This window comes from Scatophagus argus, chromosome 20, assembly GCF_020382885.2.
Source record: "Scatophagus argus isolate fScaArg1 chromosome 20, fScaArg1.pri, whole genome shotgun sequence".
In the NCBI taxonomy this organism is placed as follows: Eukaryota; Metazoa; Chordata; class Actinopteri; family Scatophagidae; genus Scatophagus; species Scatophagus argus.
In genome coordinates this window covers 801500-824952 of record NC_058512.1, presented here as the reverse complement: position 1 = coordinate 824952, position 23453 = coordinate 801500, and the positions used below count along the sequence as shown (strand labels likewise).

General features: G+C 48.6%; 2 protein-coding genes across 4 annotated transcripts; both read right to left on the bottom strand.

Moving 5' to 3' along the window:
- Positions 1 to 750: 750 nt before the first annotated feature.
- fgfr1b (fibroblast growth factor receptor 1b) lies at positions 751 to 11808 on the bottom strand. Of its 3 annotated transcripts, none has more exons than XM_046374269.1 (17): positions 11414 to 11808; positions 8139 to 8276; positions 6259 to 6360; positions 5990 to 6162; positions 5795 to 5918; positions 5478 to 5668; positions 4767 to 4911; positions 4477 to 4667; positions 4240 to 4385; positions 4020 to 4141; positions 3799 to 3909; positions 3522 to 3712; positions 2940 to 3062; positions 2784 to 2854; positions 2135 to 2272; positions 1794 to 1899; positions 751 to 1579 (listed from the first exon to the last, which is right to left on the bottom strand). In XM_046374269.1, the coding sequence occupies exons 2-17, from the start codon at positions 8245 to 8247 to the stop codon at positions 1496 to 1498; spliced, it is 2127 nt and encodes a 708-aa protein (XP_046230225.1). In that variant the 5' UTR covers positions 8248 to 8276; positions 11414 to 11808; the 3' UTR covers positions 751 to 1495. The 3 variants fall into 3 exon arrangements, with proteins under 3 accessions (XP_046230225.1, XP_046230226.1, XP_046230227.1); XM_046374270.1 differs by lacking the exon at positions 11414 to 11808 and adding an exon at positions 8640 to 8770; XM_046374271.1 differs by lacking the exons at positions 8139 to 8276; positions 11414 to 11808 and adding an exon at positions 6461 to 6603.
- A 7018-nt stretch (positions 11809 to 18826) lies between these two features.
- On the bottom strand, positions 18827 to 23212 carry kctd9b (potassium channel tetramerization domain containing 9b). The gene is made up of 11 exons (XM_046375806.1): positions 23047 to 23212; positions 22750 to 22871; positions 22526 to 22569; positions 21921 to 22014; positions 21735 to 21793; positions 21504 to 21632; positions 21263 to 21426; positions 21029 to 21178; positions 20821 to 20926; positions 20591 to 20724; positions 18827 to 20493 (listed from the first exon to the last, which is right to left on the bottom strand). The coding sequence occupies exons 1-11, from the start codon at positions 23092 to 23094 to the stop codon at positions 20377 to 20379; spliced, it is 1167 nt and encodes a 388-aa protein (XP_046231762.1). The 5' UTR covers positions 23095 to 23212; the 3' UTR covers positions 18827 to 20376.
- Between the last annotated feature and the right edge of the window lie 241 nt (positions 23213 to 23453).

The following is a 23453-nucleotide window of genomic DNA, read 5'->3' as shown; positions in this document are numbered from 1 at the left end:
TTCTGTGTGTAGTGAGTCCAAGACAGACAATGGAAATGCTAACGTCCTCGTGTCCAGCACGAGTGTTAGCTCGCTAACATTTGGTAATTAGCTCAAAACCCAAAGTACAGCTGGGGCAGAGCATCCTGCAGATATTTGTTCACAAACCAAAACACTGAGCACATTAAAATGGTGACCTGATGGTGGCGCTAAATGAAAGGTGGGGGGACGCCAAAGTCAGTACAGTTCATCCTGAGGGGACCACGAACGTCACACTTTGTGATCCGTCCATCCGCCAGCAGAAGTTAGCATGCTAACACACTATGAGCTCAGCTGTTACACGTTAGTTAGCTCGTAGTGTCCGAGAAAACTGCCGTCCCTGAGCAGCAGAGTGTGTGTGTGTGTGTGTGTGTGTGTGTGTGTGTGTGTGTGTGTGTGTGTGTGTGTGTGTGAGGTGAGTCGGGGGCTGCAGGCGGATGAAGACGTCACAGGTTGGAGAACATGATGGATGGAGGCTCCTGTCGTATGTAACACGACGTTTCCTCTCTGTGGGAAGGAACCGCTGCTGCAGGAGGAAGGTGGTGTGTGTGTGTGTGTGTGTGTGTGTGTGTGTAGAGGCCCTGAATAAGCTTCTCTACCCATAATTCATCTCTTTCTGTGCAACACAAATTCAACAAGAGTGGAAGCTTCCTGTGTGAGGCACTGAAATGCATGTTTTATCATCATCCCCAGAGTCATCACACACACACACACACAGAAAACCACGAGCACCAGAGTAAAAACTATGAAGGATTTTAATACTGTTAATCAGTTATTTTACACATTTTCTGAAAATGGCAGGCTGTAAGTGCAATGTTGAAGTGTGACACTGGCAGACATCTTTGGCAACATGACGTCACTGCAGAGGACCAAACCTGACTGAAAAACATAAACACTGGAGGAAAATAAATAAATGAATAAAAATGCACAAAGAAAACTGGAGAAACAAATCTATAAATGAGTCATGTTTTTCCAAAGGGACCAGGAAGGCTGCAGATGGAAAAATAAAAAGCAACATATGATTTGTTTCACACATTTATAGATTTATTTGTACATTTTGTTGTGTATTAAATTCATTCAGTATCTAATCCTCCCGCCATCTTTTTCCATAATATTTCTCTTTTAAGTCCAGCTTGGTCTTTCAAATAACACAAACTATTATTTACAATATTCACACTTTTTATTAACATTACCAAAGCACTAGTGCAATGGGCAGAACAGGAACAAACCCAGCTCTCTCAGTCTTCTATCGGTGGGTGAACTCAGTCTTTCACACCCTTCATGAACGAGATGGTGTGCGAGCTGCCTCCAGCTCAGTCCAGCTGTTCTTCACATCAGGCCGCCGCCGCTGCTGCTGCTGACAGCGAAGCAGCCCGTCTCAGCTCCTCCGCCCGGCCTCGACTGGGACTGCCGCCGCCCCGCCCAGCGCAGGAAATGGGATGAAGGTGATCCAGGAAGGGAACGGGTCCCTGGACGCCTATGTGGAGCCAAAGGAATGAGCCGAGGAAGACGAGCTGACCTGAGAATACTGGACCAGGGGAGCGGTGAGGTCCAGGTACTCCTGAAGAGACACAAAACAGTAAAGTAAGGCTGACATCTGGCAGCAGAACACAGGAGAGGAAATAAACTCAAAACCATTCCTTTAAGACGTAAAAGTGAACACTGAATGTCTCACAGCGTACCAGGAAATGCCCGTTTTTACCCTCGTTTACAAAACCTGATTATGATGTATGAATCGTATCAGCTGACATGTAAAACCTGAAAAAGTCAGGTACCTGGTTAGTCATGACAGAAAGCGTGCGGTCTAAGTCTTCTACCAGCTGCTGGAAGGTCGGCCTGTGGGACGGGACGGCGTGCCAGCAGTCCCTCATCATCAGGTACCTGAGGAAACACAAAGCAGCAGCGCTCAGACAGGACGTTTACAGTGATATTCAGACCATTTTTCAAAGTAAAAGCATCAGCTGGAAAAAAAGTGTTGTGAAATCAGAGAAAGAGTAGCAACAAGTGGAAATACTAGAGTAAAACACAAGTACCACAATACTGAAGTTACCTGGAGTTTAAACAGTTACCTGTGTGTGTGTGTGTGTGTGTGTGTGTGTGTGTGTGTGAGACTCACAGCTCCTGAGTGCAGGCTTGGGGTTTTTCCATGCGGTGTCCCTCCTTCAGCAGCTTGAAGAGCTCCTCCACGGGGACTCCGGGGTAAGGAGACCCCCCGAGGGTGAAGATTTCCCACAGCAAGACTCCAAACGACCACCTGCACGGAAACCAAAACCTTCTCACACCCGGAATACGTGACATCACTGGCTCACCGATCTGATGTCAGCAGAGGTGGCATCCCAGTCCCGTCGAACACACCACCACAATAATCTATTCCCATTTAATTTGTCTGCCGGAATTCAGGGATAAGTTAGTTTTAATTAAAATGAAGGGGCTGATTTCACACCACGAGGCTGCCGCGGGTTAGCTTAGCTTAGCATGTTTAGCAGCTCATCTTGTATCTCTTTCAATCAAATTCAGCATTAACCACAGTGCTGTGTTCCTAATTAAACTCTTTCTTCTTTGTGTAAAAAATCTGGTTAAAAATGATAAATGATCAGAAAACTCAGCAGCTATTTTCAGTGAATCGTTTTCATGCAGACGCCAACGTTTGCAGCTTCTCTGAGGGGCCAGCTGCTGCTCTTCTGCTTTACGTCACAGTAAGATGAATTTCTTTTGGTTTTTGCTGATCAAACACACGCAGAAACGTCTCTCAAGTTGAAACTCACACATCACTTTGGTGCGTGTAGACGCGGTCGAATAAAGCCTCCGGTGCCATCCACTTGACGGGCAGACGACCCTGTGGGAACACGTCAGTCAGTCAACAGCTCATCACACACCCTCTTTAACACGGATGTTCAGTCTGTGGGAGTTTGTCCCCTCACGTTAGTCGTCTTCTTGTAGTAGTCGATGTGGTGGACGTCTCGGGCCAGACCGAAGTCGGCGATCTTCATCACGTTGTCTTCTGTGACCAGCACGTTCCTGGCTGCCAGGTCTCTGTGAATACACTGAGAGAGGAGGCACACGGTTCATAGTCCACAACCGTGTGAGAGAGCCTGAAAACACGCCAAACCAGTGAGCCGTCTGATGTAGGAACTGTTTTCATTCTGTGCCACCAGGCAGGAGGGACGTGAGCTAAAGCGCCAGAGGCAAAAGCAACCGGATTTCTTTGAGGTTGTTGAGGACTTTTCACCTCTCATCCAAAAGGCCTCTTCAGTTCTAAAACTGATGGGGGGTCACGAGTGGTTAAATACGTGGGACTCTAGAAATCCGGTTGCCTTTGCTCCTGGCTACCTACGACCCAGATGATCGAGAACCTACAGAGACAAAAGAAAGTGTGCATCTTCTCCCAGCCGACACGCGGATGTGAACACTGACGGCGCCCCAGCTGGGCTGTAACGTTAGCCTCTCTCGCCTCCACGTGGTGATACAGACAGAAAAGAGGTCTGGTATGACGGGGAACTGACCTTCTTCGAGGCGAGATACGCCATTCCTCTGGCCACCTGGTACGCCGCAGACACCAGCTCCATGAGCTCCAGGCTGCCCAGTGACACCTGCCTGGAGCCGCTCCAGTACTCCACCCCGACCGGCCGCCGGGCGCGCAGGTACTCCCTCAGGTTACCCTGCGCCGCGTACTCCACCACCACGTACAGCGGGCCTGATGGACACACACTTTAGCATCTGCACCACACGCATCACAGCTGAGATACACACACGCACACACACACACTCTCTCCTTCTCACCGTCCTGAGTGCAGGCTCCCAGCAGGTTGATGATGTTCTTGTGTTTGCCGATCATCTTCATCATCTCCATCTCAGAGATCAGGTCAGACAGGTCCTTCTCTGTGGCGTCCGCTGCACAATGACAAGGTCACATGACGTCAGCGTCACTCATCGTCACGGTAACATTTATGTTTAGAAATTAATCAAAAGATGAAGCAGCATTCACTCGAAGCAGTTCTCACCTTTCAGCATCTTCACCGCCACCTTTGAGACACGGGTCGGTTTGTTTTTGTCGAGTCCAACGGCCTCCGCCAGAACCACCTGACCGAAACATCCTTCACCCAGAGGCTTCCCCAGGGTGAGCCTGAGGACCACGCACACACACACACACAAATGTTTTACAGGCCCAGGGCTAACACACATGAACAAAGCTACAGGTGTGCCTCAGACGTGAAGCGGTACCTGTCCCGAGGCAGCTCCCACACGGGGTCGTAGGGAAGCTCGTACTCCGACACCCCTGCCAGGATGGTGGTGGCTGCGCTGGACAGACGAGACTGACGCATCAAACACATCCCAGACTGAAGGGAGGACGAGGACTCGACTGACACCTGCAGACGGAGGACAGACTGACCTTATTCAACAGGAAGTTAAAAGGCAAAACAGGACATGTAAGAAAGGAAACAGAGACGGGCGTCTCACCTGTCTCCTCAGAGGGATGCTTTTGGCTAGTTTTTGGACGGCTAACTGGCTGCTGAAGTCGCTCTTCTTCGGCGCGCAGCAGAGTCTGCAGATGACCGCTGTGGCTGTGAGGACGATGATGACGAAGAAGCCGAGGCAGTAGATGAAGATCTCCAGGTACGTCTGAGAGGGCAGCGGGGACGGCGGCGGGTCTGAGGTGAGAGACATCAGAGCACAAATGTGAGCAGATGGTCAGAGCGTCGGCGTTACGCCGCAGGATAAAGTCTGAAGCTTCTGAAGGTGAAACACACCATCGATGACGGTGAGCCACGCCGAGTGATGAGAGACGCCGATGGAGTTTCCTGCCAAGCACGTGTACTGCCCAGCATCACTCAGAGTCACGTTCCTCAGAGTCAGAACCTCCATGTCTTTATCTGTGGTGTTCACCCCTGCAGTCTGGAGACAAGAGACAAAAGTCCAGCTGAAGGACGACAACGGAACACAACACAGTCTGACTTCCACACTCCTTTAAATCCCTGAGTCACAGTGGAAGATTCAGAGGAAAAACGCTGACGTGTGGCTCAGAGGAGTAAAGAACTGAGACCGAAACCGTTTGAAAGTCTTCTTTCTCCAGATGCCGATGCATTCAGGGACATAATGATATGAGCGCCACTGCTGGCTACACGCCACACTCAGCAACGCAGGCTGCCTTTCATCACACTGAAATAACACATCACACATGTGGTTTCACTCTGCCCTGTCAGAGAGGAGGCTGCGTGGACTCAAACTGAACGGATCTCTGAGCTGCTACACATTTTAATGATGCCCCAGCAAGCTGATGTGAAACATCTGCAGCAGCGTCCAATCAAACGAGACGAACGGGAAGTCACTGCAGCCCCACAAACCAAAACAAAACCTCCGAACACTAAAATCTTTTCATTTATTTAAATGTTTGTGACCCGATGAAGCCAACTGCTGTTTCTTTCCACTTGTTTTGAGCCTTTTGAGTATAACGGTGGTACCTTGAGGACGAGGACATACGGGTCCCCGTCTGGTCCCTGTCTGCTGCCGTTGACGCTGATATGTTTGAGCCACTGGATGTGAGGCTGCGGGTCGCTGAACACTCGACACACGAACGCCACGTCGCTGCCAACAGCTGCGGTCTGATTGGCCGGCAGACCTGCCTGCAGGATGGGCCTGTGAGGTGAGCGCTCTGGAACAACAGCGTCGAAAAGGCATCTGTTAGCTCATTAGAAGTCGGTGGGTCAGCAGGATTCAGGCGTCAGGTGTTCCTGTTCAGGTGCTTCTAAATAAAGCTGCTGTGGACTCTTTCTCTTACCGACTACGTCCAGCAGGTAGGTGTGTTTCAGACTCCCGTACTCATTCTCCACCACGCAGGTGTAGTTCCCCTTATCAGACGGAACCACTGACTCCATTATCAGAGTCCACATGTGGTCTCTGATCTGAAAGAGAAACAGGGTTAAAACACCTGGCTGGACTGCTGATGTTTCCCCCGACAGGAGCACAGACTCACCTTGAAGCCTCCGATCCTTTGGTCCTTCCTGAACTCTTTGCCGTTCTTGTACCAGCGCAGGGAGGGAACAGGGTTTCCGATCGCTTGGCACCGAAACTTGACGGTCCTGCTGGCAGGAACGGCGTGGAGCTGCTTCTCCATCTTCTCTGGCATCACCCACTGTGGCGCCAACGCTAAACGGCGTGATTACAACCATTATGTGTCAGCGCTGATTTATGTTTCCACCACAGCAGCAGAGAGAAAAGTGAGAGGAGCAGGCTGAGGCTTACGGTGGAGCTTTTCGTTGCTTGTTGACAGCTCGTTGGACAGTTTGCTTTCCTCTGAGGACGACTCGTCGTCTTCTTCGTCTTCAGAGGATTTAACTGTGTCTCCTACAACAGAAATGGACGTGAGCAAACAGGAGAGGCAAATCTCTTTACTGGGAGTTCGTTCCACCGGACAGTGAAACCAGTTTGTACATTAACCTCTGACCTCTGAGCCCAGATCAGTGAACGAGGCTTTAAGGCTTCCTCCTCCACAGCCGTCAGCCACCAACCACTTCCCCAACTTCAGAGACCTCCTCTCTCTCAGCCCGGGCCATTAACAGCGCGCGCACACACACACACACACACACACACACAGACGCCTCTCTGTAACAAAACTAACAGAGGGGGAGGGAGCTTTTTAAAAAGAATCTGACATATTGATCCTATTAGCTAGTGATCAGCATGGGGAACATAAAGATGGTTTATGACCCACACTGAGGCCCTGATTTTGAAATCATTTCTAAAATGAAGACCCTGGCCTCTTCTCCAACAGGTCTGTCTGTAATAATTTACTGTTTGCGGAGGTCCTGCTACAGAAACGTCCCTCTGAGGATCCCGTCAAAGCGTCTGTTGTGGTGCGGAGAATACAGATTACGACAAAAGTGCAGCTTCTGTTAAACACATCAAAGGCTTTATAAAAAGACCAGCGTGCCTGGTTAGACAGGGCCGGGCTTCATGGACCCGTTTTTACAAGAACTGACTCCAGTTCATGGCTCTTACTGGAACACGGAACTGGTTTTCTCCTCAGCGTATGAGAAAGGCGAGAGAACAGGACAGCGAGGTGGCAAACTGGCAGCGGCCTTTCTTACCCGAGACCAGAGGCTAAATTTGACGTTCTGGACTGAGAGAAAAACAAGAGTTTATGGGTTCAGAAACAACAGGATCGCATTGACTCGCACTCAGCTGGAGCCCAGATGCTTCAGAGTGAACACGCAAACACACAGGAGGGAGGTGTGCATACATGTACACACAACACACGAATGTTTTCTGTCTGAGAGGCCATCACACACACACACACACACACACACTGTGTGTTGGATACTCAGACCACAACCAGCAGCCCGAGAGCCAAGCGTCGGTTACACCATGAAAAATCACTTTAAGCAGTTTCACATGCCCCAAAGCCAAAAGCAGCCAAACCTTCACAAAGTCACTTTCCTCTTACAGAAATTTGCTCATTGGAAACTTTTATGACCTTTTATATAATTCAGAGTCTTAGAACACAGCGACCACAGCCGGGACCAGACACGAAACAAAAGAGAGGAGGAAAACAACACACACGCCAACAAACACCAGCAGCAGCGTGACTGCAAAAACGTTTAGCTCGTTAGTCTTACTGTCAGTTTCGAATGATTAGTCGATTCACAGAAAATTAATCATAAACTACTTCATTAAAAGTCGGTTTTCAAACTGGTTCCAGTCTTTTAAATGTGAGCACTTCCTGCTTTACTTTCACGTTTCCTCATCAGTTATGTCAAAAACTTGTGACACACGCTCATGGCGTTTCCCAGAGCCTCATCCGTATGACGGGCCAGAACTCAGATGTGTTCGTTTAAATGTTTTGTTAGCCGAAGCAAAGAAACAAAACTTCATATGTGAGAAGCCGATCGTCTGACGGCCTGCAGGACTGAAACGCTTCCCTCCACCACAGAGGTCATGTTTTCAGTGCACTTTGTTTGTCTGACTCTCAGCAGGATTACAGAGAAACCACTGGTCTGATGCAGCAGGAGCCAAGAAGCGGCCTTGGATCAGATCCGGATCACAAGGCGGTACGTGAGCCATTTTTCGGTCTCCAGTGTTTCAGCTGTACTGGACAGACTTGTGTCACCTGCGAAGTGTCTTACCTGCGTCCACGTCCTCTGAGGCTGGCCTGGACCGAGCCCGAGGAAACTGGACCAGCAGAACCAGCAGGATGTAGGAGAGCAGCAGCTGGAAGCGGCGCCGGGAAGACATTTTGTCCAAATACACCAAGTGGGAACAAACTGCAGAGAGACAGAGACAACAAAAACAGATTGACAAGAGGACGACTTGGAGCCCCGACTGCTTCACGGTCACGTCACTGACTTTTCCGAAACTTCCCAACAGGTTCAACACAGACTTCCTGCCAATGGCTGCAACTAAAGACTGCTTTAATCATTTATCTGCTGATCCATTTGCTCTTCGGTTACAATCTGCTGATTCATGTTTCTTAAATCAACAAATCATCTCAAAGGTGTTAAAGCAAACAAAACCAGCAGCGCGACCTGCTCACACCTGTGCAGCTGTTTGTCAGAGCAGGTGTAGACACGGTGATGCGGCAACCACAGACTCACCCACGACCCCCCCGCCTCCCCCCTTCAGCTCACCTGTCACTACTGAATATCTGTGGTGCGTCAAAGAAAACAGTGTGGCGGTAAATCACACACGCAGGCCTAAAGCAAACACCATTTGCTGCCTGTGTCACCATGACGGTGTGAAACTCCTCCGGTCAATACAGCAGCTTTATATGGGAGCTGAGGAGGGACAAAAACAGTCTGACCACCGGTTCATAACTCAAACACAAGAGCAGGATATCAACAGACGTTTTCCATTAGGTTTTTCCATCGTTTTCCTCCATTAAGGGACTGAGTGTTTGGTTTTCACTGCAGGATTATTGTGAGCAACAACCTGAAGACTGAAGGAGCAGCAGAGGACATCAGCAGGACGCTCGTCGTCTTACGGGACATCAGAGGGCCTTCAGCTCGTCTGCAGGACGTCGCAGAGGACACGAGCTGAGTCATCTCATTATACAGTGTCTGTCCTTCAGCCTCGTTCCGCACACACAAACCTGAGACAAGCGTGCGTGTGTGAGGAGTGTTCTGCTTTATGAAGACGTGATAATGTGTCACACTCGCTGAGCTCGTTCAAAGGGAAACCCGACGTCCTCCGTCCTCCATCCCGCACAACAACACGTCCAACAGCCAGCATCCTGCAGCCTGACAGCTGCGACCGAACTCGGGACATCAGGAACATTCAGAAACTGTTTGTCCACCAGCGTCTCCCAGCACATCAGGCTCTGAGTCGTGTTTTCATCATTAGTCCAACTGAAGGTTATTTTTCCATTCATCAGTGAAAAGTCAGAAAACTGGAAAAAGTTGCCAACATAGAACAACAATTTGCTCCCACAGACAGCAAGGAAACCCAGGAAAAGTTCACGTTCAGTTAATGGTTGACGGGGAACACGAAGAGAAATCCAAGGTCAGCGCAGTTCAGTTCGGCCCGTCTTTGTCACTTTATCAACTTTATGAAATCATTTAAAGGATCTTTAACACAACTAAAGCTTGGAGCAAAGTGGTGGACCGACCACCGATACTGTGACATCATCGACCACTTCAGGCCTCAACTCAGGCCTCTAAATGTGTACATTAAGACAGAATGAGCTGCTGCTCAACTTTAACAAAGAGGAAAACAATAACTGCAGTGAGCATCAACCAGGCAGCGCAGACACAAGAAGTTCACGTCAAAAGACACAAGAAGCTCACGTCAAAAGCAAATTTCAAAATAAGTCAGTGAACTGAAGGGAGATTTTTTTCCACCTGATGTGAAACCATTCATGAAACCACGAGCAAGACAAAGTTTTATCGCTGCCTGTGTCACCGTGACGACATGAACCTCCTCTGATCCTCTGATCTCCTGTCTCGCCCCTACAGACCAGTACGCAGGTGAACTGATCAGGGATCAGACTGCACTGGATGCTCCGGATCTTCCCCACGTGCACGAGGTGAGCTACTTCCTGTCAGTCCACTCCAACACTGTTTCTCAGCTTTTAATAAGTGACTTCTGTCTCTCTCCTCCACCCCCTCGCTTTAACTTCCTGTGCTGAAGCCCTCACCTACACACCACATTCTGCAGCAGGCTGGCAGCTCCGAATACTGTTGCTGCACCACCCACCACCCAGAAATCCATCCACCCGAGCTGGAAAACAGCATGCAGCGAGCCCCAAACAGGAAGAGGCCGTGCTGGTCTGGAGGTAGAAGCTCGTAGGGAGTTTGTTTACAGGTCTCGAGGGCAGTAAGGGGAGGTGGTTTAGAGGATGGGGCAGCGGACTGGGGGCCTTCGTAGTGCAGGATACTTCGCTATGGGAAGGCTGAGAGCAAAAGTGAGTCAGACTCCTCATGTACGCTCCACATATTTCAGCCCGACACCACGATTTAGCAGATTACTGCCGGATCACTGCGACGGCCTCGTTAACCTCAGAGCTGCCAGAACGAAGCCCAGACTGAGGCTTCAGGACGAGGACCTGCCAACAGCTCAGGACTGTCTCAGCATGAACTCCAGAGAATACTGCAATAACTACAAGACAAAGTCAAAGCACAAAGTATCACCAGCAAAATGTACCTCGAGTGACGGTTAAATTCCAGTTATGATTTGTGTTTCCATGCAGCTGGTGGTTTGTACTCTGCGCCCGTCAAAGTTTTGGTGTGAAAAACCTCAACCAAAAAAGAAACAACAACTGACAAATAAAATGCAGTGGACATGAAGTAGAAAGTAGCATAAAATGGAAGTACAAGTACCTCAAGTTTGCTCAAAGTGGATACTTTTACTGTAGTGTGAAGTCTGAATCTGCTGATCAGCTTTTAACGTTTGGAGTTTGGAAAAAAAAAAAGTTTAAGTACATTTTTGCTGATAATACTACTCAAGTACTTCAGCAGCGTGTGGTACAGTTTGAATGCAGGAATTTTACTTGTACTACGTTTACTGAACAGATACAGATACTACATGCTATTGAAGTATCATAAAGTACTAACAGAATATTTAAGACCAACGCTGAGACGTTTTACTGCATTGTGTACCTTCACTTTTGGTGCTGTATACTTGTGTACTTTTACCTAAACAACACTCCCAACGCTGGAGCTTTAACAGTACTCGCACTGAAGTATTTGTAAATGAGTATTTCTGAGTTTTCCTTTGGCTAACTTAAGCTAACTGTTTCAGTAGTTAACGTTAGCCTCAAGCTGCTTCATTAGCTCCGCTGCTGAGCACAAAACGGCCACTGGACGTGAAGCGCTGGACAAAGACGGACTGCTGGGAGTACTACAGCAGTACTACAGCAGTACTACAGCAGTACTACAGCAGTATTCTGAGGTAAAGGGGTTCGTACCGGGCGTCAGGCCGTCCGCAGGTCGCTGTGGTATCCGAGCAGTCGGACTCCGTAAATCAAAGGTTGGCTGGTAGACGTGAGCTGGAAAACAGCGCCTGAATCCCGCTTTTCCCGGCTGTCCGTCGGGCCAGCGAGCAGAGGCGCTCCCGCAGCGGACGCACCAGCCCCGGTATGACTTTAGACCGAGTGTCCCACAGCCGTTTCTGCAAAGAGAGCCCGGACGAAGGGGGCGCCCTGAGTCCGAACGAGCCGCTCGCTCCTGCGGGGAACAACGTGGGAAAAGCGGCGCTCATTGACCGTCTGGTGTCAGGGTGCAGGGAGGAGAAACGCCTCCGCACGAGTCTCCTCCTACACGGCGCGAGTTAACCCTCCGCTCCATCACCGCCCCGCCGCCAGCACCTCACTCAGTCCACATCCCGAGCGGAGGGAGTCCGGCTCGGAGCCCGGCCCCCCCGTCCTCTGAGCTCCTGCTGAGCCCCGCTCTGTTGCTTACACTCGTCAAGGGTTAACGAGTATTCTGACCCCTTACTGAGTAAAAGTACTAATACCATACTGTGCAAACCAGCAAGTACTGCAAGTGTAAGATAACACACAAACTGAGGGTTTTTACAAGCAGCAGTACTGCGTTAACTGCACTACATTCACTACAGTTTTGTGGTAGACCTACTGGTAATGTGTATTTCCACGTGATTTTAGAGTATAATGTGGTTCTTTTGTGACAGCACGAAGTACACAAAGTACTCGTCTCCTGATTATTTTTGATTGTTTGGTTTATAAACTTGGTGGTCCCAATGAGCCAGAGGCCAAAGTGTCATCGGCAGAAAAGACTCGAGTGAAGTACAAATACCTCATTTTTGTACTTAATCCCAGCAGGACAGATTTATGAACTGAAAATGAGACGTCCGAGTGGATAAAGTTTCTGAACGTCTCTGTGTCGCTTTCCTGTGATCACAATCAGCTGTTTAGACTGACCCCTGTTACAGCAGGACACACACACACACACACACACGCACACACACACGCACACGCACGGACTCCTTTGTGAATTCATTGGCTTAACGTGTGTGTGAGAGCGTCCGGAACAATGAGTCCGAGTGTGTGCGTCTGGGCGTGTTGTGAGCGGACACACAGGGCGGATTGTGAGCTCCTCTGCATCGCTCATCTCTCATGTGGCTCAGTGCTAACATGCAGTAAATTCACAAAGACAAGCTGGTCCCACCTCAGCACGGCCACGCGCACACACACACACACACACACACTGTGTCACACATGTCTGCTGCGCACAAATGAAAATATTCTTTTGTTCGGATCAGGAAAGAGAGTTTGGGAACATGTGGCTTCCATTAGAATCAAAAGAAGGCTGTAATTGAAGGCAAAATCAATATTTTCATTGCTGGGGGACGTTATTAAAACCAGTCTGTGGTCAGGACAAAAATGTGCTGCTGTCCACCAACCCGAGGATGTGGGTTTGATTCCTGTTGCACTGAGGCTCACAAAGTGCGGCCGAGAGTCGCTTCTCAACGTCACGCTGGTGCACCTGCTCACGCCTGTCAAAGCTCTGTGCGTGGAGCTGCAGGCAGGTGGAGGTGACCCCACGCGCGTCACCGCTTCTTGACTCCAGCATGTCATGTTACAAACTGTTGTGGTGAATCACAGCACTCGGGACAAGACGCAGACGCAGGCGCAGGCGCAGACGAAGCGCTCCACTCCTGCACACACTGCAGACTGCGGAGTGATGGATGAAGTGAGGGACGGCTGCTCTTCCTGTTTTGCTCAGGGCTCCAAAGCATTTCCAGCATCCTTTAGAAACCCGCCATCGAGTTTCCACACAGACCCCGATTAATCAGGTGTCGTGGGTGCAGCGGGCGCGCGCGCGCACACACACATTTTAAATTAAGCAGAAAACATGTAGTGAATTGCAACACACATTTCAACATGTTGTCCTGTGGGCTGCTGTGAATGTCAGCATTGTCTGCTGCTGCTGCTGCTGTGTGTGTGTGTGTGTGTGTGTGTGTGTGTGTGTGTGTAGTTCAGTGGCCTACAGAGCTACAACTTCAGACAGCAAGTGAGAGAACACGTTCAGTCAGGCTGAAGGAACAGCAGCAGATGAATGCTGTGATGACTGAGCTGTCAGGACGTCGGCCTGCTGAGACTGTTGACTGTCCTGCACTGTGGGACGAGTGTTCAGCTGCATGTCCAAATCAACAGGACACACACACGGGTTCAGCTGGGTGTCGTTGCATGTTTGCGTGGACGTGTTGGCGGCAGCTTTGTGACCGTGTGTGTTGCTACACAGACAAGAAGTTATTTCATTAACCTGATTACTTTGTTGGGGAAAGATTTTTTGAGCTACTTCACGTCACTTCATTCTGTAAGCATAATCACAAATACAAATAAAGAAGGGAAAGGCTGTAGTCAGTGCCAGGAGCACAGCCGACAGGTGACAGGTGTGCAGCATCCTGTGAGCGGCCTGTCGTCCAGGTGAACTCTCAGGTATTTACACGAGTGACTCACCTCCACGTCCACACCCGGCCTGCTAACGTTCAGCTTCAGGAGGTTCAATGTGCACCACCCAGTGAAGTCATCCTCCAGTCGCTCTCTACCTTCACACAGCACATGTCTGCATGAGAGTCACATTCAGTCATCGCTTTGGACCTTCTCTGTCGGAGCGCTGAGCAGATGGCAGCTGGTGAGCCACAGCAGCAGCCCCAGCCTCAGCCCAGCGCTAACTACTGACCCTGTTAAACCACACAGCCAGACCAGTCTGGACCCACCCAAACCTGGAGCCAGAGCCAAACCCCAGACTCTGGACAGACCAGAGCAGAGCCGGGACGTGCCAGGCCAATAAAAAGCACATTCCTACTCGCCAAACTCAGCCTGACTTTTCTGGAGTCCCACAGCCTCCAGCAGCTCCTCTCACCAGATTCCTCCAACAGGCAAACAAGCGAGGCTTATTTTACCACACTTTACCAAACAGAAGCCACACTGTGCTTCACAGGAAGAAGAGGAGGGGAGGAAGGAGACCACTGGAAATCAGTTCACAACAAGTCAAACTGGGAGAAGGACAAAGAAAACACACGAGTTTCAAAGATTTAAACCTGAATTTTGATTCATTAAAGAATGACTGTTCAGTTCTCTTTCCCAGTCACTCCTGGAAAGTCTGTTGTGTTTTGGGGGGTTTCCAGGTCCACTTCAGAGCTGTGGAAAGCCCAAAAACCATTTATGCAAATTGGAGTTGGAGTGACCTCGGAGGCCGAGCCACATCTGACCGGAGTTCAGTCCACTCCCTCGTGTCCTCGCTGTATCTTTGTCAGCGTTGCGTGCTGCTGAACAGAAACATCCCCAAACCTTTCTGAAGTTCAGCAAAGAAAGTGTGTAATTTAGGCGACTTTTTCACCCCCACCGAGCTGCAGTCTAATGACAGAGTGTGCGCTCAGGGCTGGCCGACATGATAATGCTGCCCGTGTGAGAGAGATAGCGTGTATTTACAGACCTGCCTTAAATCAAGTGGAGAGAGTTTCATAGCCTTCAGTGTGATAACGTCCTGTGTGGCCTTTCACGGCGCACACGCCTCGAGTCCAGGCGTAAACGTGTTTGTGCATGCACCCGTTGGCGTGTGCGGTTCCCTCTTGCAGTCGGGATGAGCACATCGTCGTGAGGTCAGACGGGCTGCAGTCACAGGGAGATTGTTGTGGAGCTTTGAGGAGGTTTTGGTGGTGCAGGGTGGGACAAAGACTCCGTCTGAAAGTTCCCATCCTGAAGACGCTGCTGGACAGTAGATCTCTTACTTATTGTGGGTAAAAGTACTGCATTATTGTCAGTTTCATGAAGTAAAAGCACAGCAGTACTCAGAGAGCTGAAGAGTTTGAATGTGAGCTCTTCATTTATTGGCAGCAGCAAAACAGTGACTGACTGTCATCCATCAACACCATGTGAAATAACTCTAAAATGTGCAGACATTTTGCAACCGTAAGCAGAGAGTGCATGGACCTCAGTGTCAGTCAACACACACACACACACACACACACAGCAGCCTCCTCCCTCCATAAAAGAAAAGAGAGGTTGAGACAGAAACACCGCAAACTCAGGAATGTGGAGTTTACATGGGCAGCTTTATTTGGCCTGAAGAAAATGTTTCCTCATTGAGCTCAGAAAGCCACATCCCACACACACACACACACAAGCACACAAGCACACACGCCCATACACATCCACACCCACCCACACAAAGAATAAAAACACAAAGTAAACGTCCCAAATGAAGTTCCATCTCTTATTAACATTTAATATTGTGAAGGTGTGCAGAATCCATCAGTCTCAGCTGCAGAGGAACTCCAGCAACTGACCCTTTATTTATAATGTGCTTCACACACACACACACACACACACACACACACACACACACAAAGTGGAATACAAGTCATTTCAGTGGAGGCCTGGCAGGTGGAGACTGATAAATGCAGGATTCCCATTAGCTGAAACAAATTCCTCATGTGCAACGTGTAAAGTGGTATCAATGAGCTACAGCAGCCATTTAGTGTCACCGTCATACATTCATGAGACTCACAACAGACTGAAATAGCTTTAACTTTTGGTCCCGAGCCCCAAAGGCCCCATGATGCAACGTGAAGAATGTTTTCATAAGACCCTCACTGTCAAAATCCATCTCAGTGTGACCATAAATACAATACAGCAGATGATTTCATATGTTTATATGATGCATTTCATTGCATCTGGTTTCCGTGACAACTGATTACAATCATAAACCCTGCAGAAAATGCTGTTATCCTATGTGATTATGCACACTGTGCAGACCTACACAAGCGATCAGCACTCCAAAGGCAGCGAAAATAGTCGCCGCTGCGCTAAATGAAACTTTGTAAGTGTCCTTTACAGTGGCCCAATAAATAAAAAATTTCACAGTCTATACCATGAAATTTACTTGGCACATTCATGCTCCCCAGAGGATGGACCGTTTCCATTTTGGACTTTTCCTTTACCACCATTCATGGGAAAAGGTCCAGCTCAGCAGGAAGTAGTCTGTACCATCGAGTACCTCCATGCTGTGGAATGTAATGATAACTGCAGTCTCCACAGCGCGAGCTTCAGGGCTTTAGGCATGACCGTCACATAAAGCCAGTGGTTTCTTTCCAATAATAAGATTAACATTCATCAAACAGACGTGTTCGATAGTTCCAGTGATGTCAGTGGAGCAGATGTGACTGTGACTCAGTCACTGACTCACATGAGCTCACATCTGAGTGGGCTGCTGTCATTACACCACCGATGGACTGAAGTCTGATTTAAACCGCCGGCATTAAGCTCATTTAGAGTCAGTTCAGCTTGTTTTTGGATCAGTTGGAGTCGACAGAGTGGGAGAGAGGAAGGATGAGCTCATAGTTTGCTTAAATCTTCTTTCTCAACCCTGGACATGGACACATTGCCCATGTGGGACCGTAACAACGTGTCTCTAGCAGCCATGGGCACTCAGTCCACTCTTAAGACTGTATCATCCCGCAAAAGGTTTGGTGTTCCAAAGGGATCAGTCCCCAGACCACTTCAGTTCTGTGTTTGGTCAGAAAACAAAAATTAGAATTATTACCCTGATGACATATTTGTGTGTTTTTCTGTTGCGGACATCCAAAATGTTCATTTAAGATATCAAAAACAGAGCTGAATTACAGATATCTGCACCACATACGCAGTCCAGCTGTTAAATGTTGAATTGGCCTTCTGACCTGTGAAAATACAACTTAGTTTAGAAAAACGTTGTGATTGCAGATAGGAGTGCGGCTCTGTTAGATGTTGAAATGTTTTGCTGCAGGAGCTTCTATTGTGTCCCTGCCAAAAGCCAAACATTTGTCTGCATTTCTGACCCACACGGTGCATTTTGCTGGTTTGAAACTTCAGACAGAGACCCTCTGCTCCAGCACACCAACACCACAGACCCTGAAACCCAGCGGAGTCAGCGACCGGACTCTGAGGAACACACTCAGCCCTGTAAGGTGAGCAGAGACGGGCCACACTTCCAGCCCACAGCTGCACATTTATTCCTTCCTTTGAGCCAAGAGCCCAGTGAGTGAAGCAACACGCGTCTTACTTCAGAAAATACACCCACCGGTTTCCTATAGCACACAGTGAGTAAATCATGGGGGAGTGTTGTTTGGCAGCTGTCAGGATGTTTTATGCCAGCCAGGCCGCAGCACAGCTGATATCGGTTAAATGAAAAACCACGACACGATGTGGATCCAAGCTGCAAAATCTGACATCAGTGGACATTTTACGAGGCAGAGCTGATGAACCGCATCTGATGTTACCAACGACTGGCCGCGTGGGCAGGCCGTCCACTCGCTCGGGTGGACTTCAGGCCTGCAACTGATACCTGACCTTTTCAGGCTTTTTGGTCAAGATTTGATTTACTGATTGTTGTTGGAACGTTGAGACATTTAAAAAAAGGCTTCTAAAAACAAATTAGCGAGCTGAGCTTTAACACAGCTTAACAGGACCGAAGGATTCGCCATGTGATCCAGCTTCAGATAACACAAACAGTTCTGCGGCTGTGGTTTACAGATGCGTATTGAGCCGTGATTGGAGCAGTTGTTGTCCCTCGACCGCAGACCACTAATCAAGCCCCTCCACCCACAGCCTCATTTCCCATGGAAGCACAGCACCACACGATGCTGTCGTGGTTGGGGAGAGGACAGCAGAGCGGAGGGAGCATAGAGAGCTGTTTAATCACAGGTCTGTACATAAACACACCACAGAGGTAAACTGCAGCCCCAGCCGAATCGCCATGTTCATCGGCTGGAGGGTTGGGGTCAGGGTCTGGCTGTGGTTTGGCCCCAAGTCCATCACGGTGGTTTCTACCAACACCACAGAGTGGAGGAACGCGGGCACTTAAAGGATCAGTCTGGTGATATTCAGGACTTCTCTTCTTGTCAACAGAGCCCATGAAAACATCCAGACTAAGACTTCATCCGCAGCTGAAAATAGTCCCCTGCAGATGTGCCATTTCCTCCTGTTTGTTTGTTAAAAGCAACCGAATTAAACGTGCAGTATTTTTACACTGTACACTGTGCTCATGGTGGGATGGCAACTCTGCCACAGGCGAAGCAGTCGCGGACACAGAGGCCACACTGCCCTCTGCTGGCTCTTTATGGCACAACACCCAGCTGCTGTTAAAGGCTTCACTCTCCATCATGTGTGACTCCGTTAATGTGAATAAATTCACATGAACCAGAAGATAATGACCTGAAATGAGGGCCACGTTTTTATAACTTTGACCCCGTAGGGTTTAGGGTTATAGCTGAGAGGGGTAATAAAAGAGGCTGCAGCGCTACACAACAGAATAAATCATAATATTGTACAATATGGTTTAATTTTAAGATAACATGTAACAAAATAAACAGGACAAAGTTTTAAGAAAAACCTTTATTAAACATCATGAAAGAAGACAGCAGAACAGACGGTTTAGCACCTCAGTGGTTTCACATTTCAGCTGACACTAAACTTGTGTTAACACCAGTGACTTAAAACACACACAGAGACAAACTCCACCACTCAGCAGGCTGAGACATTTAATAAAATATTCACTTTGCTGTTGGCACAATACGAGACGAACATCACGTAGAAAAACAGCAGGTTTGGACGTTTTAAAATACATCTGACTTTTAGTTCTAGTTTGTTTCACACTGTGGATATAAATGTGCACAATCTGCTTCTACACTGGAGTCGTTTTCACTTTTAAACTCCACGTGAAGCAGGACGAACATCAGGAAGCACCTGTCAGAGGTCACGTGATGGAGGCGGAGTCTGAATGTGTTTCATTCTCTGAGAAGACAAAACACCTCCACAGTAACGTGTTCCTTACATCAGCAGCTGGAGGTCAGCGAAATGACGACCAAGAAGGAAATCAGCTAAATTTGTTGACTGCAGCGAGTGCGTTTCATTCATATCCTTCATCGACATTTGGAATTGATATGAGCTGAAAAACAACTGCAAACCAAACTGTCCATGAAGCTTTCACTGCTTCCCCTCTAAACTTGTTGCTCCTGTCACTGATAGAGCGTTTTACTGTGGAGGTGAAGAACCGCTCAGCATTACAGACGCTGGGACACCAACCAACCTGACCTGCACGGCTTTGGGCTGTGGGAGGAAACTCGTGCAGAGGCTGCTCGGGTTTTTAAGGGTTATGAACAACATAAATTTGAGTTCAAAGATTAGAAACAATCCAAAACTACATTCGAAAGCCTGTCGATAACATTTTGTGTCATTTCTGTTCATTCCCAATACACTCGCGTTAAAATAAACGTCTGCTTCTATCTGTGAGGAACACAAAGAAACGAGCTGAAAACCGCGTTGCCACCGGTTGGCGTTTGGTTCAGAGCAGAAGATAAAGTTTGCCACTCAGTGGTCATCATCACAGGAGGGAAACATGCGTCAGTACTTGTGACAAATGTGTGATTCATGGTCCACAAACAGAAAAAGATTTAAAAATCTGTGTGAGTAAATTCTAATGTTCATTAAAGAATCTTCTGAGCTACAAACAGCCCATAAATGTTTAAATTCTACCTGGAATTTTTCTTAATATTGTCATTGGTGAACACAAATGATGAAAAACAAATGGAGGCTTTTTTCACCTCCTTCAATCTGCAAACTGCTTGTTGCCTTCAGGTGTGGGTGGAAAACAGGATGTCGCATTTTTACATTTTATATTCAAACCGTAATGGCCTATCAGAGCGTTAGAAGCAGCCTGTCTGTTGCAGACCTGTTGATCAGTAAACTAAAGGCACAAACAAGCAAAGAAGGAGACGTTTCTCTCGGTAAAAACCCGACTACATTGATGTGGTGTTTGATTCTGACATCCACAGTTCACTTGTTTGATCATGAAACACACGTGTGTGTCACTACTACCTGCTCTCCACCGGGAGGCTTTGCTGGGATTTAAAGGCCTGAATGGAGGTTCACCGCACACTCTGAGACATGTGCAGAGGAGTCAGCATCTCCTCAAAGATGGCTCCCTTCACATTGGAGCCTCTCAGGTTCGCCTCCTGAAGGTCACATCCCGATAAGTCACAGTTCTGGGAAAAACATACGACCCCTGAATATATCATGGACTCAGGTGAATTACAGGTGTACAGAGTGTGTGTGTGTGTGTGTGTGTGTGTGTGTTCTCACCTCCAGGTCTGTTCCTGCCAGCGTGGCTCCTCTCAGATTGCAGTTCTTCAGTTTGGCGTTTTTCAGCGTGGCGACCCTCAGGTTGATCCCCGTCATCTGACTTCCCTCCATGTCCACACCCTTCAGGTTGGCTCCTACACACACACACACACACACACACAAAGATGAGTTCAACACACACTTCACCGGCTCACATCTGTCTGAAGAACGAGTGTGATTGGCTGCTTCACCCTCCAGGTTGGCTTTGATTCCAGCAGGGTCTTCAAAATTACAGCCTCTCAGTGAAGCTCCTTCGGCGTTGGTGCACAGCATCTTCACGCCCTGCAGGTTGGCTGCCTGGACACACACACACACACACACACACACACACACACACACACAGTGAGCAGTTTGTGTCTTTGTCAGAGACATGTGGTATTAAATGAAACCGGTGCTCACATCCAGACAGGCCATGGACAGGTCCGCTCTCTCCAGGTTGGCCCCGCTCAGGTTCGCATGGCTCAGGTTGGCTCCTCTCAGGTTGGCCATCTTGAAGTTGATGTAGCGCAGATCCAGACGAGACAGGTCTGCGCCGGTAAAGTTCAGACCCTGACAGACCAGAGACGAGTTAACACACACTGGGAGAAACCCGCAGCACATCTCACTGGTATCTGCGTGTTGATTTCCGTCTACCTGACACCGCAGCTCTGACTTGGTCGTCGTGGCCAACAGGAATCGAATGAACTCCTTGCGGGTCAGGGGGGAGTGGTCGTGAGGGGGCTGAGAGGACTTTATGAGGGTCTCCAGCTGTTCGGCGAGCTGCTCGATACCAAAGAAACGAGCCTCTTCCAGCACGCCTGCAGAAGAAACACCGGAGGTCAGAAAACACGGTCATCCAGGACGTGTCGCATGTTTCAAAGTGCGTCTGCTCTACCCAGAGGGTTGATGCCTTCGTTGATGATGAGCTGTCCGTGTCTCAGGTAATTCAGAATGGGCTCAAAGTAGTCCGGACTGCGGTCTATCAGGTACGCGCCCTGAGAGTCCCGCTTGTTCCCCCACACGTCTGAATTAAAGCCAGGGACAAAGAGCAGACAGGACGTTCACAGCATCAAACACACACCTCACTCACTTCACTGTAACTGGAGTGCTTAGTGGCTCACTTCACCTTTCTCTCTGAACATGTGAGCCAGCATGCTCTCAGGCTCTTTACTGACCAGCGTGCTCCTGAGGAAACACACACACACACACACACACACACACGGTCAGTGGTTACATTAGGAGGGCTCACAAGCCTTGAACAGCCACGACGCTGTACAGAACACAGGAACCAAAGCACGACGCTCGTATTTACCTCGTGGTGGTGAAGCAGCGTCCACCGACATTAAGCGTCAGCCAATCAGTGTGAGTCTGACCCCTTTCAGAGGCACTGAGGTCCTCCTGAGGATCTGCACACACAGTTACTGGATTACAGTCACAGAAACTGACCGACAACAGGGAGGATGGTTTCATATTGCCTCTCTTTTAGCTCTGTTTGTGGTCTCCACCTCCACCTGAGGGAAGCACCTGCTCTTCAGCTGCTAAATGCTCCACCCTGTTCACCAGCCGGTCTCTAGCTGTGTCTGTTCAGACCTGCTGTTAACATCCATCCGGAGTGGACAGCTCTGCATACAGGTGAGAATGCACCTGAGACGCAGTGAGCAGTGGTCCAATCACTCGGGCCACATTCAGGTGTGTGAAACATCGTGTCTGTGCACACAGTGGGGAACCTGAAGTGGTCACTGGAGACGCATGCCAGGTGTGAACTGACGGACTCTCTGATGGAGCCGTCCACCTGTGGTCGAATCACTCAGGACGGATGTTAATGTCAGGCGTGAGCAGACTGAACATTTTTACGTTGTTGCAGTGATAATTCTATTTAAGAAAAGGACCTCAGTACTTCATTGGCCTCAAACTTACCTTCAAACGAATCTCCCTCTGATACGTACAGCACGTCGTCATCTCTGCAGGCAGACACACACAGCGTGTACATCAACAGCTCAGCTTTGAGGTACTTCAGTATTTTCTTCTTGACTCACTTACTTTACTCTTTTACTTGTTACATACTTGACAAAGAAAGATTTTTACTCCAAACACGTGCTCCTCAGGTGTGAAGATTTGCTGGTCTTTGCTTTAAGTCTCACCTGATTAACGTGATGTCGTCTATGAGGCCGCCGTTCCCGTTATAAACACTAGAGGCTCTTATTCCCAGTTTTGAACTGGCCACAGACAGTAAATCCTCCAGAGAGCCGTACACGACCACCACCTGTATGAAAACACCGATAACACACATCAGCTCGCGTTACAGGAACGTTTATCAAACAAAATGTCTGACATTAGCTTGTAACAGCGGCTAACGTGACGAAGGGCTAAACTAGCCGCGTTTGAATAGCACGAATACACTGCAACACCTATTTCCCGTTTTGTCTTTCACAGATTACCTTTCCATTAGTGGAGGTTCCGTTGACAAACAGTGTGACTCTTCTCATGGCAAAATGAGATCAGCTAAACTGTCGTCTGCTGTGAGTTTCATCCATTAAAATACACTCCTCACTTACAGCCTTTTTCCTTATTCGCCTGACTCCGCTCAAACGCACAGGGAAGAGAACTTAGCCAATCAACTATTTGAATACAAAAGTAACAACCAATCAGAACAGAGGGTGGGCGGGACCGCCAATCCCCTCAACACGAAATAATCCTAATTATTTCATTTTTTAGTCTTTTCATTTCTCACCGATGTTAAACTTCCCACGCAGAGCTGTACATTAATAAAAGCTGAAACAGTATTGCTCTGTTTCAGCTTTTATTAATATACATACATATCAATATACATATTTATAATTTGAAA

Excerpts from the sequence above, each read along its gene's own strand:
- fgfr1b (XM_046374269.1), bottom strand. The coding sequence starts at position 8,247 with ATGTCTTCCCGGCGCCGCTTCCAGCTGCTGCTCTCCTACATCCTGCTG. Across the intron at positions 5,919-5,989 it reads AAAGGATCGGAGGCTTCAAG|ATCAGAGACCACATGTGGAC; the intron begins GTGAGTCTGTGC and ends TTTCTCTTTCAG. Across the intron at positions 1,580-1,793 it reads TTTCTGTCATGACTAACCAG|GAGTACCTGGACCTCACCGC; the intron begins GTACCTGACTTT and ends GTGTCTCTTCAG.
- kctd9b (XM_046375806.1), bottom strand. The coding sequence starts at position 23,094 with ATGAGAAGAGTCACACTGTTTGTCAACGGAACCTCCACTAATGGAAAG. Across the intron at positions 22,015-22,525 it reads AGAGGGAGATTCGTTTGAAG|ATCCTCAGGAGGACCTCAGT; the intron begins GTAAGTTTGAGG and ends CTGTGTGTGCAG. Across the intron at positions 20,725-20,820 it reads AATCAAAGCCAACCTGGAGG|GAGCCAACCTGAAGGGTGTG; the intron begins GTGAAGCAGCCA and ends GTGTGTGTGTAG.